At 40.7% G+C, this 18351-nt stretch overlaps 1 protein-coding gene across 3 annotated transcripts in view; it reads right to left on the minus strand.

Annotated features, from left to right (window-relative positions):
- HMCN1 (hemicentin 1) overlaps positions 1–18351 on the minus strand; it is a 195873-nt gene that overhangs the window by 28614 nt on the left and 148908 nt on the right. For all 3 annotated transcript variants that reach the window (XM_065649133.1, XM_065649134.1, XM_065649132.1), the window contains exons 56-72: positions 18013–18200; positions 17081–17177; positions 13916–14077; positions 13028–13141; positions 12698–12900; positions 12390–12471; positions 12123–12254; positions 11752–11901; positions 10088–10247; positions 9362–9486; positions 7731–7914; positions 7466–7563; positions 6821–7099; positions 6040–6230; positions 5099–5180; positions 4173–4309; positions 1004–1145 (exon numbers count right to left, since the gene is read on the minus strand). In XM_065649133.1, the coding sequence (XP_065505205.1) occupies positions 1004–1145; positions 4173–4309; positions 5099–5180; positions 6040–6230; positions 6821–7099; positions 7466–7563; positions 7731–7914; positions 9362–9486; positions 10088–10247; positions 11752–11901; positions 12123–12254; positions 12390–12471; positions 12698–12900; positions 13028–13141; positions 13916–14077; positions 17081–17177; positions 18013–18200 (2526 nt within the window). The remainder of the gene's footprint in view (positions 1–1003; positions 1146–4172; positions 4310–5098; positions 5181–6039; positions 6231–6820; positions 7100–7465; positions 7564–7730; positions 7915–9361; positions 9487–10087; positions 10248–11751; positions 11902–12122; positions 12255–12389; positions 12472–12697; positions 12901–13027; positions 13142–13915; positions 14078–17080; positions 17178–18012; positions 18201–18351) is intronic.

Raw genomic sequence — 18351 nt, forward strand, 5'->3', positions numbered from 1 at the left:
ACTGAAACTAAACACACCAAAACACAGATGCCCTAACAGGTACAGGAATGAGTGCCATGACAAAAACAAGTTTCTTACCATTTTGTGTAGTGCACAATAATTGCCGTGATGCAGTAGGGAATGAAAAAGAAAGTTTGTCTGAAATGCGCTGTAAAGATCATCTTTAAAAGTTACTGCAAAGGTTATCATATAGCTAAAACAGTAAAAGAGCTCAGCATATTTCATTCAGCACAATAAGGCTGTAGTGATATCCTTGCTTCAGAATTAAAAATTAAGGAGAAAAAAGAATTTTAATTGGACCAGTAAGGAGAGTCACTGGGCGGGCACAGTGTAATGTAGGTACATATGGTTGGGTTGTGAACAGACAGATATATGAAAAAAGTTTCTTATCATCACCTGAGTTTGAGAATAGAACAGTTTCTCATCAGACCAGAGGTGAGAAAATAAACAGGTTTAAAATGAATTTCTGGCCTGCGGTAGCAGAGGACAGATACTGAGTGAGTAGGGCCCTTCAAGCCCCATCTCCCTGCTGTGTCCTGCTTACAGGTGCAGAGAACAAGCCACAATTTTCAAATAACTTACAAAACTAGTGGCCAAGCCAGCTATGAAAGCGAGTACCCCAAGGCGCCAGTCATGTGCTTTTAAGAATTTCTCTAAATTTGTCCAAAAGCATTTGTCAGTCCTGGATTGGGGCGTTCACTCACATCCTGACTCGGGACCAGGACGATGGCTGGATGCCCAGCACCCTCCAAGAGCAGAGAGCACAGACGGATGGAGGGGGAGCCCCAGTGAGTCCCCAGCAGGTCCTTTAGCCGGGGGGACAGCTGCGGACTCCGACAGCGGCACATAGAACGCAACGCACGCAGTCCCACAGTTTAGACACAGCCTAAGCAGCCAGAGCTTGGCTAGAAAGAGACTCCTACTGCTTCCTTCTTGCCGTTTAAACTCCTGCAGAAATACCATGCAAAGATGAAAACGCACAAGACCGGATCCATGATTTTACCGTGTACTGTCAGCAGGAACTCCCTGGTCGTTTTTCCTGCAATGTTACTTGCCACACACGTATAGCTCGCTGTATCGCTGAGGTCAGCATTGTTGATCTGCAGGTATCGCCCGTTGGAGAGGATTCGAACCCGAGGACTTCCCTAAGGGGAAAGAGAGAGAGTTTGACAAATTTAACTCTAACATTGTTCTCTTCATGCACACAGACCATTCTGTCATTGCAGAGTAATAAAAGCCATGAAAGAAGGCAGAAAATAAACCAGGGACTGAATTCGTTGCGGGCTTAACTTTGTTTACATCCATGAACAGAATAGGGTAAACAAAGTTTTAACAAATTATCATTGCTTAGTGGTTTTCCCTTGAAACCCCTACTTGGATTTGTGCCTGCATAAGACAGCTTTTTGGGGTTACATAGCTAAAGGGCTTTTGAGTTTTCATGGAAAGGGGCATCCTATAGCACACAATGAATTTATTGATTTGGTTGGTTGTGGGGTTTTTGTTTTTTTTTTCAATCCATGTACACTACAGGCAGAAGAAATATGAGTTTTTCTACACTGTTCTTCAAACATCACAGTCTTGATCACGTGGGAGCCAGCACAAACTTAGCCTATTAAGTTTCTTAGCCAGCATTTCTCACAATGAGGATCCTGGTCTTCTCAGCTCCGTGACAGCTCCGGAGCACCTGCTAAGGAGCCCTTTGAACTCAAAGCTTTTTTTACCACAACCAGTCTGGGTCAGATCCGTACGAACGACTGACAGTAATATCAACTACAAGTGTTCAAAAACCTGATGAAAAAAAACAGTAGAAAAAGAATGGAAACTCAAACTTTTCCAGTAAGTGCTGCCCACACGTTGGATGAAATGGAAAGCCGCCGTTCCCATCTGCTCTTTCGGCTGGAAGCTCTGAGAACAGCAGCTACAACAGAGAGGAGAAACTCCTCTGGGTCTGCACTGCTACCCTAGTAAAGCAAGGGCTCATATGAGGCACCAACTCGGTAAATCTACCAGCGCTGAGTAAAGAGCGGTGCTGGAGCCTCACAGGTGAAATGTGGGTTACAGACAGCCAGATCTGGGGTAATAACGGGGATTTCCCATTGAGTACACAGCCTGTGCTATTAGTTTCTAAACACAGAAGCATATAGGCGACAAAAAGCAGGCAGTGAAGGGATCGTTTACTGCTTATGTTCTACTCAAAGCATGGCAGAAAACCCTACCTTTGAAAAATTCGGCAATTCTTTTAGTGTTTAAATAAAGCCAGATTAGGTCGAGATGCTCCTACCTACTTTTTGTAACACTCAAAGTGCATTTCCAAATCAATGAAGAGCGCAAGGACTCCAAAGCTGCTAGAAGTCAGATCTTTCTATAGTTCTGCTACCAGAACTGGTGGTGCTGCACCATTATAGCATTAAACGTCCAGAAATCTAGAAGAGACCTCAAAACGTGCACAGTGCAAGCCAACGAAACCAGGAGGAACGACACCCTCCACCACAAGGCTGTTTCACAAGCAGCAGTGAGGATTTAAATTGAAAACCTGACTTTCTCCAGTCCGCTCTTGTCACTGTGAAACCTGAATTTTCCCAGATGAGGAGGATGATATGCCCCAGAGGACCTCTCTTTCTACACATGAGGAGAGCTCTTCCCCAGCTGCTTAGTATTAGTAGGTTATTATACTTTTTTGAGGTTGAGAAAGCATCCAGGAGGACATCAATGTTTTCCTGGTATCTGGAGTATATATTTATATAAAGCTGGAGAATGAAAAGGATAGTACGGAACAGAATGAACCTGAGTCTGCTACTTAAATGACACACGACAAACCAAGTCTAAAGTAAATGTGTAACTTAAATTCGGTGCTGATTCTAGAGATCGAAATTCCCTACTCTATCATAAATCAAAAGGCAGGGACTGACCAAGCAAGGTGCCTCAGCCCTCACACACCGACATCAATTCATGAGGCAAGAGAAGACAAAAGCGAATGCACAGGTTATCAGCTGAGTACATACATCTATCATAGTGTTCCTCTAGCGCTTGGTTTTCTGGGGAATATTTGTAACAGTGGCTTCTTTTCGTGGTTTATTTTCGTTAATTACTGCTTTTAAAACACAAGTTTTCCAAGGAACACGGAGGGAAAAAGTATTCGCATACTTAACTTCCAAGCCTTGTTCAACCATTCTTTCATTTAAAAAAAAAAATCAATGAATCACTAGCCAATTAAAGAATTAATCATTCGGAAGAAGAGCGTTTCTGTAGAACCAGCCAGTTCTTGTGCTATATTCAGGTGACGTTCCCTAGCGGCACCTGGTAAGGCATGATTGCCCACCATATTCTTACGTCTTCCACTAACATTTCGTTCTTCTAAATTTACAACAGAGTCTGAAGAATGGCATGTCAGAAGGAAAGTAAATAAGCAGAACTTTGGGCGAAGACTACTGATGGACTACAGTTAGAGGAGATATAATTATTAAGCGGAATTTGCTTCCTCTTCATTAATGAATAAAGATCAATTGAAGAAAAATTATCAATTAAAGAAGTTCAATTAATAACTGAACGTAAATGGTTCAAACTGAAAGTACCTGGTTTCTGAGTGATCCCAAAGCAGAGGATGTGAAGTAAAAAATTATTTTTCTATCAACCACCCTCATCTTGCTAATTGTCTCTCAATCAGCAAACGCTTGATGCCTTAACATGGGACTACCTGGAATTCTGGGTGAAAAAGATGTGCTTGATACAAAACTGTGGTGAACAGGAACCCATTTTCTTTTTTTTTTCCAACGTTAAGAATTTTAATTCCTTTCTAAATGCTACTAGAATAGGAGGATGCATAATATACCCAAAGGAACATGTAGTGCGGTCTTTTCTCAGCTACCTTTCCTGGGAAGCCATTCAGGAGTATACCAAAGGCTTCTAGCATTGTGCAGAGGATCCAGGAGGAGCAAGGGATCCCCCTAAAGGAAAAAAGAACAAGTAACAGCGGGATGGCCACTTCACACGCGTCCTGGCTTCAGGGACTCGTGAGGACTAACTGTGGGTGTGCTGGGGCTACTCGGCTGCTCTTGAACTCAAAGCTCCAGAACTCGGACTGCACTGAAGTGAGCTGAATAAGAAACCTCAAGCGCTATGTGTAAGAAACTAAAGGGAGCAGAGGACCAGTACAAATAGCATAACCACTATACCTCTAAGACTTCTCCATTTTTGAGCCACGAGATTGTGGGAGGTGGCACAGCATCTGACTTGCATTCCAGTATAACTTGTCTGTTCTGCAACACGGTGATGTCCTGCGGACCACTGGTACCAGCAATGTTAGGAGGAACTGTTACCAAAATTAAGAAAAAAAATAAACACCACACATATGAGTAACCATTAAAATTATTCACTGAAAATTTCCAATTTATTTCTTAAATTTAAAATAAATGCAAAGCTACAGTATCACTAATTAGTTCTACTTTCCAATATCTGTGTTAAATATATCACATTTGTACTGGTGAATTTGTTTCTTAGGTCACACACTGGAAACTACTATGACAGAAATTAATTTGAAGTCCATTCTCAGAGAGAGTACCGGCATTTAAGCCAGATGGAGCAGAGATCATCCGAGTTTGTCAACAAACATGGGAGCCATAATCTTCAAAAAGAAACCTGAGGCATATGGTAGAACTGCACGAGTCCCATTTATACTTCCTTTACTGTCATTACATGTTATGTATTCATTTCTAAATACATTTCTTACCTTTTTCTACTGAAAAACTGAGATGATCATAAATATCAGTATAATTCACATCCTTTTTCAGTAAGCACAATAAATCCAATCCAGCTGAATAATTATATCTATAACCTTCCCAGGAATTCAAAATGTAGGACTTGGAATTATAACAGAAATTGGACACATCAGGTGGAACTTTCTCTATTAATTGTGTATCATATTCAGAATAGTTACCGTTATTCAGAAGTGTTAATTATGATCATATGGTGTGATATCATTTTCTCAAAACACTGAATATTACTTCTTTATTAATATGTAGCTTATTTAATGAGATACTGATACATACCTTAGTAGTTTATGATTTGAAGGAATTTTTTTTTCCCCAAAAATTAAACTTACCATGCACTCTTACTAAATATTCCTTGTCATCATCTCCTGCTGGGCTAGATGCCAGACACGTGTATCTTCCTGTGTCCTCCACCTAGAAACAGATCAACAATTTCAGCTGAAACCTCGGAATACGGGAACAGTTCAGAAAAACTGAAATACAAACATTGGCAACAACATAGAACAGGCAGCACTCAAATGCAAACAAAATAGATACGGAATGCATGAAAAGAAATTAATACAGTTCTTGAAAACTTCTTTATTTTTCCATGGTGGGATTGTACAGAGATGGTTTCGGAGTTGCAGGACCTCAAAATCTCTCTGGATAATGTGTCTGCAGCAAGAACTCTTCTCTTTGTGATGCTGCCTATCGGGCAGGTTTGTGAAGGTTATTTTTTCCATGGACTTTTTTTTTTTTCTTGACCAGATTCATCTGACAGTCTTTGTATTGTCTTTATTTATTTTTTCTTAGCTTGCACACAGACGACTGCAAATGCCGCTCTGCTCTGGAAGCTATGGTTTATACATGTGCGAAACAAATATAATAGGAAAATCTGAGCTAATGGAAAGAGAAGAAAGGCTGAGGAGGAAATGGAAAATACAAAAGAAGAAAAGCAAGAGATAGCGACAATAGGCAGAAAATGGAAAAAAACGTATAAGCGATACAGACTAAAACCAGAAATAAACCCAGAAAAAGACAGGAGTACCAATAAATAAAAAAATGACAGAACACTGAAATGAACTTGAAGTAATAACTCTCAGAAGAGGAAGAAATGCTTGAGCACTCTCAAGCCCTAACACTGGTGCTCGTTCTGCATGGGAAAATGCCTTCTCCAACCACAAGTGCAGGTGGATGATTTTTATAGAGGCTTTTTACGACACCTCTTAGGATGGTCCGAACAGCAGGCAGTTCCATTTGCAAAACTGAGCCTATTTTGAAGCAAATCCTCTACCTGAGCACTGGTTATTCGAAGGACGTCTCTTAGGATATGAACATTATTGTTCTGCAGAAGCGGGCGCCCGTCCTTCATCCATGAGATTTTGGGGACTGGAATGCCAGAAGAGATGCAGAGGAGTTCCAGCGGGTTGTTAACGACGACAGAGAGCTCTTCTGCTTGATCCGAACCGTTGATGTGAGGCGGCTCTGTGGAAGGAAAAACATTTGAGTCCTTCATCGACTCAAAAAGCCTATAAAACCTGATACACAGCCTTGTGCTTAGAGCTGGGAGAATTAGCCTACATTACTATCATTTCTGACTGTGTCGTGAACTCACTGAGTATCTCATGGAATTTTCATCTGCCTCTCTCTTTTTGAGTTGGAATTATTAGTTCAAAAACGTTTTCATAATCCCAGGTAAAATATATTATATAATATCAGTGAAAATTTTTTTTTTTTAGTCCTTTACCTGTCGTACCTTCAGCTATGCCTTCAGCGGTGCTGTCATCCTGTGAAGCTGAGTTTCTACTAACAAAAGTTAGTTATTTTAAACCAAATTGCTTTGTAGATTAGTTTACTATTAATCGTAGCGTATTTCAGTAATCCTGAAACGTTGGGAAAAATACAGACTATATTACACATTCACAGATGTTTAGGTATCTTCCATTTCCTTATTTCTGTCATTTATCACAGTAAATGTTTCTTGAAAGTACTCCTTATCCCCAGAGGTTTTAATTGTCCTGAGTAGATACTCATTTACTGCTCGCATTTTGTTCAAGTGAAAGGTGAACACTTACCCAGCACTTTTAGGGAAAAGTGCTTGCTGATGTCTCCAGCTTCGTTGGATGCTACACAAGTGTATTTGCCTGCATCACCGATCTCTGCTTTTACAAAATGAAGGACCATTCCTTGGTTACTCGACGTCAGGTGAGCTCCCGGGCTTAAGGGATGTCCATTTCTAAACCAGGACATGGTGGGGACAGGAGTGCCATCCGTGAGACACTTCATCGAAGCTGAACCGCCTTTTACTACAGTCACATCCTCTGTTCCTCCTGCGTTATCCAAGCTCGGTGGTACTGCCGAGAAACAAAGATCCGGTTCATGCAGAGTACGACCCAGATGTTAATTCTGAATATAAGATAGTTGGAATTCAGGTATCTTTTTGCACTTCCCCACTTACGCTTATGTTTAGCATGTGTTAAAATCCACTCAGAAATCATACATTATGGGTTCCAATTCAAGTAAGGACTCTTCTAGCGTTAAAAAGCTTTCCATTAAAAAAATCCACCACATCAAAAAGTTAATGTTTCCCTAATAACTACCTCTGTAAGATATATTTGTGGCTGGTTGCAACTTTGTGTTGGTCAGAAAGAAAACTGAATATTAGGTTTAAGAAATTAAGAAATAAGATTCTGTACATAAAGCATTTCGGAGAAACTCACCCAAAACGTGAAGGCTGTAATGTTTGTTGTCCACTCCGGCCCTGTTAGATGCTACACAAGTGTACACCCCAGTATCAGATACCTGCACTCGGGCAAGCCTAAAGAGAAAATCATTTTAAGCAAGCTGTACATGGAATGCATTATCTTTATTATGACACGGTGTGGATCAAATTTGATTCTTGCTTCCAAAACCACTAGCAGATTTATGCTGATCAAACAAAAGGGAACAGGAAACTCAGTTAGTTAAAAAAAAATGAAAACCAACCTGAGAATCTGCCCAGCTGACAGCAACCTGGTTTGGGAGGAGACAGACAGAGGAAGGCCGTTCTTTAGCCAGTTTATCTGTGGTGCTGGGGTTCCAGTAGCAGTACATTCAATATTTAGGGAGGTGTCCAAAAGGGCAGTGAGGTCCTCTGCTTCATCTTCATTATTGGCTATTGTTGGAGGAACTACGTTTTGTAAATATTGAAAAGGAAGATATTAAAACTGGCTCTTAAAATCATTCCACATGTGTTACCTTGCAGGAAATCTGGCACCTAATGCCCCGTAGGCAATTCAATGAGAAGCTCCCCATTTTTTTAAACAGCAAATCCTCTAACAATAATATTAAGCACTAGTAAATAGCCATTTACCTATATAAAATCAGATGCACTTTAGAAGGATAGTAGAATGATCTATGTGATTTATCGGGCTGTAGCAGACGCGAGGGAGCCCAGAGCCTGAAGCTCATGGGGTGACAAGGACAATGCAGGGGATGGGCTGAACCCCCACATGGGACTTGGCAGTTTGTTGCCACTCAAACTTACCCACTTAAATAAATCTTTAAAAAAGGGAAAGCTAGAACCATGCAAGAGGACAGCTAGTTTATTAACTTCTAGATGTACACGCTGCCTTAATTTTTAAATATAGAAAATTTTGAAATGCCTAGTTGGGGGTTGTGGCTGATTATTCTAACGGAACTGCTTTATGGGCTTTTTAGTTTTGGTCTTGGGGTAAGAGGGGACTCACTACACCCGGAAGGCCCAGCCACAGCAGCTCCAGGTGCTGTCTGACTTCAGACTGCATCAGGCACCACGACAGTCGCACAGATCAGACCATTTAAGTTGGTTATTGCTCGAACCTCAACTGATAAAAATTGTCCACAAAAGTCTCCACTGTTGCGTAGTGCCATTCTGTCCCCAGAGGATCTGATGTGGTCATTCAATATTGTTATTTATTGTATCAACGCTCATCTCTTGCTACTCTGCTCGTATTCTAATTGATTCTGAGTCTCTGTATAACTGGGACAGACACAAAACTGATAAACGCTGCCTTTGCAGAACTCCCCCCTCTTTCACGTTAGTCATTGTACTTCATGAACACATTTTTCACAAATTAAAATGTCCACTCTCTACCATGCTAAAAAAGAAATACGCTCACTATCTTCTGTACATCAAATTGTGCAAGGAAAGAATTTTATCCAAAACTCTCTCACTTTTCTTTTAAACTCTAGGGACCTTTAACTGTTAGTTGCCTATCTTACTACTCTGGGGTTTAGCTGATGTACTTTGTGGGAATTAGTGAAGATAAACTAATACAAGAAGAAAGCAGTATCATAGTAAATCTACAAGAAAAAAAAGCATCACTGCAAGCAAAATTCCTCTATTATGAAATACACCAAAGGAATTAATTTCTGTTTAAATTCTGTTTATCCCCGAACACCAGTGATTTCAATCGTTTTGTCGTTGACAGAACATCCTGTGTCATATACTGTGATATCTACAGTACATGAAATTGGAAACACATGACTGTAGCATTACCCTGAAGACAGGCATTCATTCCTTGGCCCTCTCTTGGGAGCGCTTACAAAGACGGGATTATGGACCAGACTGCAGTTTTGCATCTGTGAAAACTCACCGTATACATTCAAGTTGAAAATTCGGTCTTCCTCTCCTGCAGGATTAGTAGCCACACAAGTGTATTTTCCTGTATCAGAACTGAGAGCGCTGGCAACGTTTAATGTGCTGCCATCTGGAGTTACTCTATAAGGAAGGTCATAAAATACAGCGAGTTTGTTTATGTATTCCTATGACCTGGCAAATAAACAGTCACTTTTGTACATTTAAATCAACTACCTCTATCCTCTCCGTAATTCAGCAAGAGAACCATTGTTTTTCTGCAAAATATTATTAGAGATAGGCTAGGAAGTTTTTCCCAGAGATGTCCTGTTTAACCTTGTATTAGGATTCAATTCCAACCAGGCTTTTGAAAAACCCACAACAAAAAGAATCAAGAGTAAAATGTTTCCATGTCTCGGATCTTTCCGCTCCAAAGGAAATTAATGGAACTCATTGACCTAACTAAAATTTAAGGAACCTGATAAACTTTAATGGAACTTATTAACTGAGAAAGAAATAGATATATACTTATCTCTGTACCAAAAAAAAAAGAAAAAAAAAAGAAAAAAAATCAAATTAGTAACAAAGTATTTTACAGAAGGTAAAGAGGGAGATGATGTTCTTAACCTGACTCAGTACCTCTTTACACTCCCTCCTTAGGGCCCCCTTTTTTATACTCTTTAGGGCTCTCTGAGGTTTAAAATGATACAAGAAGAGAACAGAACGTCTGCTTAGTTTTGCTTGCCTTATTCTTTGTAAATCATCGCTGGCAAGGGTTTTTCCATCCTTAAGCCACTGCACAGCAGGCGCGGGCACTCCGTCGGCATCGCAGACCAGCTGGGTGCTTTCTCCCAGGAGGACGCTGACCTCAGTGGGCATCTCAGAGCCAACAATATTGGGAGGAACTGGAAATATGTGTGGAGGGAAGAGAAGACTCATCAGCAAGAAACATAATTCAACTATAAAAAGTTATACTGCAGTAGCATGTGAGTATTAGCATTTATTGCAGTACCTCCATTCAAATCTACTTTAGAAAGTATGTGATTATGTTGTTTCTAGATGGGCTTCTGTAAAGATAAATTCAAAGCCACTTCAGTGATTCCTTAAAACAGCTCATTTATAAAATTATAAAAACCATGTATCTTTGCCATTATATTTCATATCTACTGTTAGCTCAAACAGTGCTCGCATTTACAATTCAACAACAAAATCCCATTTCATTAAACACCAGGACGCACTGTAGCAGTTAAATGCCTGTTTAACTCTCGAGCACGTGCTTAGTGCACAGGTTCTATGATTCTATTATTTCTGTGATTGCATCAGCCCGTCATCCTGTTAACGGCCGCACACTGACTCCGTCTGAACCAGCAGCCCTGTTTGGCCTGTTCTCCTAAAAACCAAGGATGACTCTCACGCTATCCATCACATCAAGACTGTCAGTCCCACTAGGAAGTTTTGGGCATTTCAAGCAATTTCAGCCACATTTGCTGCCTCCTCCTCCCCCAGCCACTGCCAGCACAGAAAGGGAGCACAGCAGAAAGCTGGAGATACTACGCCATGAGCATCCTATTGGACACGGGGGGGAACTAGTGCAATTAATGGGCACGAGTCATTAGGAACAGAGGAAAACAGACAGCTGTAGCACAAGTGTGATGTGCAGGGAGGCAGGTGACAATTCCGTAACAAATAAGGGGTTCTGAGTTGAGCAGGCGGGTGTGGGAAGTTCATAAGGAAATTCTCCCAGGGTTTTTTTTGCTATCTCCTATCTGCTACGGCTAAAAAGACAAGAGGCAACATCAGCACGGCTCCTGAAACCACATACGTGTGGTGCTCCACACTCAATCAGGCAGCAAAGCCTATGTGCTCAGCAGGAGGAGGGATGTGATGAGCAGCAAACACACACAGAGATTAAGAAAATTCTTTTTCGTGCAAATTTCTGACTAGCGCTATAATCCTCTAACCATTTTTCCCCACTGGTTGCTGCAACCACCTGAAAGGAGGTTGTAGCTAAGTGGGTGTTGGTCTCTTCTGCCAAGTAACAAGCAATAGGATGAGAGGAAACAGCCTCAAGTTGCGCCAGGGAAGGTTCAGATTGGATATCGGGAACAATTTCTTCCCCAAAGGGCTGTGGGGCACTGGAACAGGCTGCCCAGGGCAGTGCTGGAGTCACCATCCCTGGAGGGGCTGGACAGACGGAGATGAGGTTCTCAGGGACATGGGGCAGTGCCAGGGGTGGGTTAACAGTTGGACTCCATGATCTTGAGGGTCTCTTCCAACCAAAATGATTCTATGATAGAAATAATGGTCCAAATTCTCCACTTTTGTCCACATTTATTTTATCTCAGTGTCTCCGGTACAGACACAGTGTCACACTCAACCAATGATTAACCAGTTCTGCTCAGGCCTTACCTTGGATAGAAAGCACGTAACTTTTCTGAGCTTTTCCCTCTACGTTTGAGGCAATACACATGTAGGTCCCACTGTCTAGAAGCTGAGAGCGAGCAATCTGAAGCTTGCTTCCACCAGATAAAATATGAACATCAAGAGAATCAGAGTTTTCTGAAAATATGTAAACAAGTAGTCATTCCAACCCAGGTCACTGAGAGCAAATTCAGCTTGAGAAATTTTTTCATCAAAATTTCAAAACCAAACAAAGATGCCAATCAGTTAAGTGTCTGTCTAGAGACAGATGAAGAAGAATCAAAAAATAGAAAGCAAATAGCACAGTGGTGCCCCAGTTGGGGGGAAAAGGAGCAGAAAAGAGCGTGAGAGGATGTTACCTATTGGTTTTCCATCCTTAAGCCACACTAGCGTTGGTGGAGGAATTCCAGTGGCATCACACACGAAGGTCACAGGATTGCTGATAGTTTCATTGACTGACTCTTGCTCAGGGCCTTCTATAGTTGGTGGCACTATTAATTGAATGGAAATGATAAGAATGGTTTGGTTACCAAACATTTTTGTCAACTGATTTTGAATCGTCTACTCTACAGTGCCTATGGTATCATTATATAAAAGCTAGTGCAGATAATCCAGAGTATGCTCACCATAAACATTCAGATGGAAGTTTTTATCATCTCGCCCTGCAATATTTATGGCTTTGCACACGTATTGGCCCGTGTCAGAAACCTAAAATAAATTTTAAAAAAATATTAGAGAGTCTTACTTAAATGCTACAGTTGAGAGATATTAGGAGCCTTTGCCTCTGTCAACTCAAGGTCCTTTTCACAGAACGAAAGGCCTCCAGCAAATATATCTCCTACGTATCGCTAGCAGAATACACCAATAAAGAGTAAAATAATTGCTGAACGATAGGAGAGTAGCGGCAGATGCAGCATCCCCCAGCCTGACCTACCTCTGCACCCTTGATCCGTAACGTCTGCCCATCTGCTAAGATCTCCACGTTTGCAGACTCTGAAATGATGCGCCTGTTCTTGTACCAGGTGACGACTGGCGGGGGAATAGCGTTGGATTCACACTCCAACGTCACCGGCATGCCCGCTCGCACGTTCAGCACCGTCACTGAGGTTCCACTATGGTCTTTGATGCTTGGGGGCACTGTAGAAGAAACTCAAGAGTTATTTCTGTTTTGTGAGAGGGCAGGAAACAATCTAATAAAAATAAATACAAACTACTGCGTTTTCAAAGCAGCAGATATTATTTCAGAAAATAGTAAAAAACAAACCAAGGACAGTTAGGAAACTCTTCTTGTGACTTTCTCCAGCTTGGTTTCTGGCAATACAAGTATATTCACCATCATCTGGTAGTTTGGCTCGAGGAATCTGAAGAGTCCGAGCACCTGAAGGGGAGAGAGAAGGCTTGAGATTTGTTCTGTGGTTATTGTATCCATCTCAAATGCTATTTTATAATTGCAGGTCCAACAAACTGAGCGTAGGCACTAAATTAACCTCAGATTCAAAAAAAACACTGCATTGCCATTGGTTTTTAAGGTACATTAATCCTTTAAAAAAAAAAAAAACATCCAGCCAAGAGAACTAAAATTTTAGGGTAAATTTCATTAGCGCTGTTAATTCTAAGTTTGGACCACAAATACTTGGTAGCCTGGGCTGAAGAGAATCAGCAGGAGCAGAAATGCCACAGACATTCGTGGAATTTATTTAATGAGGAGCATCAAGGGGTTAAGGAGACCTCAGAACACCAGGATTTCTTCCGGTGAGTTCAGCAGGGTTAACCCAGGTTCCCCGTGAAGCCAACGGGAAGGTTTTCACTTTTTGTTACCTATGCCAACAGAATTTACCTCAGCCTCCAGAACAATTTCTGATCGTTTCTTTGGAAGGTGAGTCAACATGGCTCAACTTTAATCAATACCTATTATCAGAGAACCTCTGTTATCTGACTTGCCCTCTTGTTTTTTCCACACAATTTATTTCAGTGCTGTCAGTCTGAGCCACTTTTCTTTAAAAAGTGAACCCACTCAACAGCCAAGAAATTATTCAACGCCAAGCGTCTTGTCTACTCACAGGGGCAATACCAAGAATACACTGGCTTGATAAATAATGGTCACCGCCTTTATTAAGACAAAACAGACAGAAGTTGAGTGCAAAGGCCTCACCAGGTGTGACAAAAGCGTTGGCATTCGAACTGAGAGGTTTTCCGTTCTTGAGCCAGCTGAGATCAGGAGGTGGAAAGCCAGTGACCTCGCAAGTCAGCGAGATGAAATTATTCACCACCACAGTCAAATTCTCAGGATTAGCACCGACGACGCTTGGAGGAACTGTGGAGAGAAACACATTAATGGTACCTACTATAGCGCCGGCAAACTATATCCCACAAGATCCTGATTTACTCAAATAAAGCTGAATTGCTGAGTTTTCCAAGGGGTCAAGCTGCTAAAATCTTTCCCATCCTATGAATGGATCCGCTGGATTTTTGGATGTCTCTGGAAATATGACTGAAGTCAACCAAATGTTCATTGCTGTTCCTGTATTTCACAAAAAAATAAATTCTTTAATTTGCAGTCCTTCTGCGCTTGGGATTTGGGAAGGCTAATCAACCTGTAAGAGATCCCACAGTTCCTGACTAATGCATTACCAATTTTAAAACACCGTACTCATAGGATATTGGTACGTAAGGCAGGAGAGATTAAATTTACCTTGTCAGGATATGTAAGATGACAAGTATCATTTCTTCCTGATACGGTATTACTCCTATTCTTTCTGAAATAGTCCATTTTCTCATTATGGAGAACCAAACGTGATGATTTCTGATACAGTTCAGAGTTCTTTGGTTAACCAGGCAAACCTGCTGTTTAAAATTCTGGCATGCAAGCACTGCTCTAAGGGGTGAGTTTTTAAGCTTACAAGCCCCGGTATTTTTAAAGACAAGAATATTTTGACATTCGACCGTTCTACAAGAACTATTTAAAATGAAATAACTGTAAATCTCTTGCTTTCAATAAACCCCAAGTTTTAGTTTCCATGTTTTTGCAGTGGGGATCTATAAAACACTTAAGAGGAAAGCAAAAGCATGTTCTTGGCTCTATAGGGTGGAAAAATCATTCCAAAGAACACATGGAATCCTCCTCTTCAAAGACAGAAATGTTCAAGTATTTTGGACCCTATGCCAGAAATGCTCCAGCTGTTTTCTGTCACTTGACTGACACAAAAGAGTCATTAAGACAAGTTTATTGCTCCTCGGCGGCACTGCAGGAACAAGCGGAGCCAACGCAAATGGGTGAATCCAGCCCATATTTTTCAACTTGGAATAACTAAAGGTTATTTCCCTGATGACGAGCGTGAAATGCTTGACGAATAAATGGAGAATTCTGATCCGATGATATTTTACAGTTTATTTACTTCTACAGTTACTTTCCCACAGATGTGACTATTGGCAGTGCAAGACAGTGGGCAGTTAAATACACAGGGCCAAATCCGAGCTATCTTTTCATGATTTTTGCTTAAACTATAGCAATGGTAAATTTCAAATCCTGCAGCCCTCATGGCCTGTGCACCACACGTGATCTTCACACACATACAATAATGGGCTCTACTTAGGTATTCAGTGGGAAAAGTACCTATTTATTAGATATATTATATATTAAATTTAGAGACTGATGCTTTAAAACTGGATGCTAATTTTCAGTGTTCTAGAAGGTTTTATTTTTATGACTCACCTTTGAGACAAGAAGTGGATTTGTCAACTAACTAAAGAGCACCTTGTTTAATATTTGTTTAAATTAGAAACATAGAAAAATGTTGGAAAATAACCTGGTTTTGGCACTGAGAAAACAAAGATCATGCTGCTTAGCGACGATAATGCAATTTCATCAGAGCTTTACCCTGGATGGTTCTTTCCTGAACAGCTCTTGATCAATTTTTCAAATGAAAATGCATTTAGAGATTAATAGACCTAAATTAGTCATACTGTTGAGCTAGAATTGAAGCTTCATGCAAATATTTCTTTTAAAATAATAGTATTAGACTGTGGTCATTATAAGCAAATATTTTAAAGACGAGAAGTTTAAATTAAACCATAAATGTCAAGGAAAGCAAAATGTTTTGATTTCAAATCTGAACTCAAACATCAGGAAATCTGGACAGACTCCACAGACAGAAAATAACTTCTCGGAGAATGACTCCAGGGCAAATTCTTCCCAGGACATCACTACTTCTGTCTAATTCTATTACTGAGTAGAGAAAAGCACCACACACTTGTTTCATTTAGTCTGTACATTTGCTGCATGTGTGAATGAGAACAAAATTTACTTCTTTGGTATGTAATAACTTGAATCATTAAATTCCTTTGGTACTACATTTAAGCGAGGGAGAGAGGGGACAGCACTTCTATAATATCTAGTACATAATACAGATGATCAGCCAGCTAACAAGGATGTGAAAAAGGGGGTTGATCATATGGAGCAGACTGTGATACAAGTCTCCAAGTAGTACTGTGAAAGCAGATAAAGATGTATCTTGGTAGGTTTTATTAGGTAATGGTGCAGGCGAATTTGTGGGAATAATGATTATTTGGTCTTCAGAATGGAAAGCTGAAAGCAGTGAAACGAATAGTGGGTAGAAACCAAAGAAGTGAAGGTTAACTCTGAAATATGAATTAGAGTTTTCCGAATTTTCTGAAGCTAGCAGAAGAGGTACGGGAAGGTGGTAGAGAGACTGTTTTCTCAAAATAATGGGAAACGTCTTAATTTCTTGATACCAAATGCCCAAGTTTATTTTAATCCTACCCTAACTCAACAACATCAAAAAAAGACCCCAAAACCAAAACAAGCAACAAAAAAACCCACACAAAACCCCCCGCCAAATACTGCCCCCCCTAAAAAAGCCAACACCACAACCAAAAAAAGAAAAACCAACCACGAAAACACCCCAAACAGCAAAAACTACAAACCTCAATAAACAGACAAAAAACCTCAGAAAGGAATCTTAAAGGAGAAATTTTTCAAAAGTAAGCTTTTGCAATGCCATATCTCTTTGTTAGCAGTTTGTAATTCATGATTTGAGGGCTTAGCAAGACCCGATTTCCATCTACATGGAATACATATAAAGAGCTGAAGCCACGGGGTATCGCGAACTACGTTTTGCCAAGGTACTTTAAACTTATATTTGATTTCTAGTGCCTCAGAATCCCCGTTACACCCAAAAAGACAACTTACATGCGTAAAGCTAAGCATTTGCCTAAGCATTCTGCTAAAGTGAACCCATTCAAACTGAACTACTATTGAAAAGAAGATAACCAGAAAATTATGGATTATTGTACTTACCATGAACATTGAGGTTAAAATACTTTTTGGCACTTCCAGCTATGTTTTCCACAACGCAGACATACCTGCCAGTGTCTGTTATTTGGGAATTCAAAATCTAAGAAAAAGAAACAAGATTGTTGTTGGGGGACTTTATAAGACAACTGACTGTTAAAGCATCAAGTTTTGGTGTCTCTCTGAAAGATCTTGGGGTCTTTGAGACCTGGGAGTCTGCAGGTTTTGTTTTATTGAGTTTTTTTATTAATGCTTTTGCAGTGTTATGAAGACGCCAATCTGAAAAACTTCCATTGATGCTCCTCCTTTCAGAATCTGCTACGTGAATCTGTGCATCTCAGACCTCCAGAAAAGTCACCATAGGACCTTTCACATTAAATTCATTTAAAGTGAATAACAAAACATCTACTCACAAAATATTTGAAATAAAAATCTTTTTGTTCTATCTGGTTTTTACTTTTTATTGTATTCTTAGAGCACGCTACAAAAATGGAGAGAATTAAGCTCAGCGCTCTGTTTTAACAGTTTCATCCAGTATCATCCATCCATAGTGGGGTGGGTATGTTCTTCAGAATTCACTATTTTCTTTAAATAAAAAAAGCTCATTTTCCAATAACGAAACTCTCTTAGGGAAACTTGGACAAAACTGACAAGTCATTCTCCACAAAAATCAAGTGTATTTTAAACCGAGTGATTTCCCTGCTGCGGTTCACAGCACGACCCCCCAGACAGTTGGATCAGCACAACTGAGGGAACTCCACAGGAGCAGGAAGGAGCAGCTGAGGGACAGGGCCAAGAGACAAAAGCTCCTTAGGTTTGCAGAAAAAAAAAAAAAAAAAAAAAAATCAGAATCTTACATTCAGCAAATCTAACCAGTTTGATCTTTATGGGCAGCTTGTGTTTGCAATGCTAAAAGTCAGTTATTCCCCGAGAGCTACCTGCAACCTCCTCCCGTTGGATAAGAACGTGTGTTTGGCGTCTTCTCCGAGGAGGTGGCCGTCCTTTTGCCAGGTGACGCTGGGAGCGGGGCTGCCACTGGCGACACAGTCCAGCGCCGCAGCCTGGTGCACCAGCACCGTCACTTCTTCGGGCAGGTCGCCCTCCGCTCCGCTGATGGACGGGGGTACTGCAAAACAGCAAAATGGGACAAGGACACCGTGACGCCGTGCCTCCCGGTGTTTGTTTTATTTTATTTGAATTTTTTGGAATTGATCTCTTTGTATGTTTTTTTGTATTATTGGTTGTTGCGGGACTGGGGGAGAAAAGTGCGCTTATTC

Source organism: Caloenas nicobarica, chromosome 20, assembly GCF_036013445.1.
Source record: "Caloenas nicobarica isolate bCalNic1 chromosome 20, bCalNic1.hap1, whole genome shotgun sequence".
In the NCBI taxonomy this organism is placed as follows: Eukaryota; Metazoa; Chordata; class Aves; order Columbiformes; family Columbidae; genus Caloenas; species Caloenas nicobarica.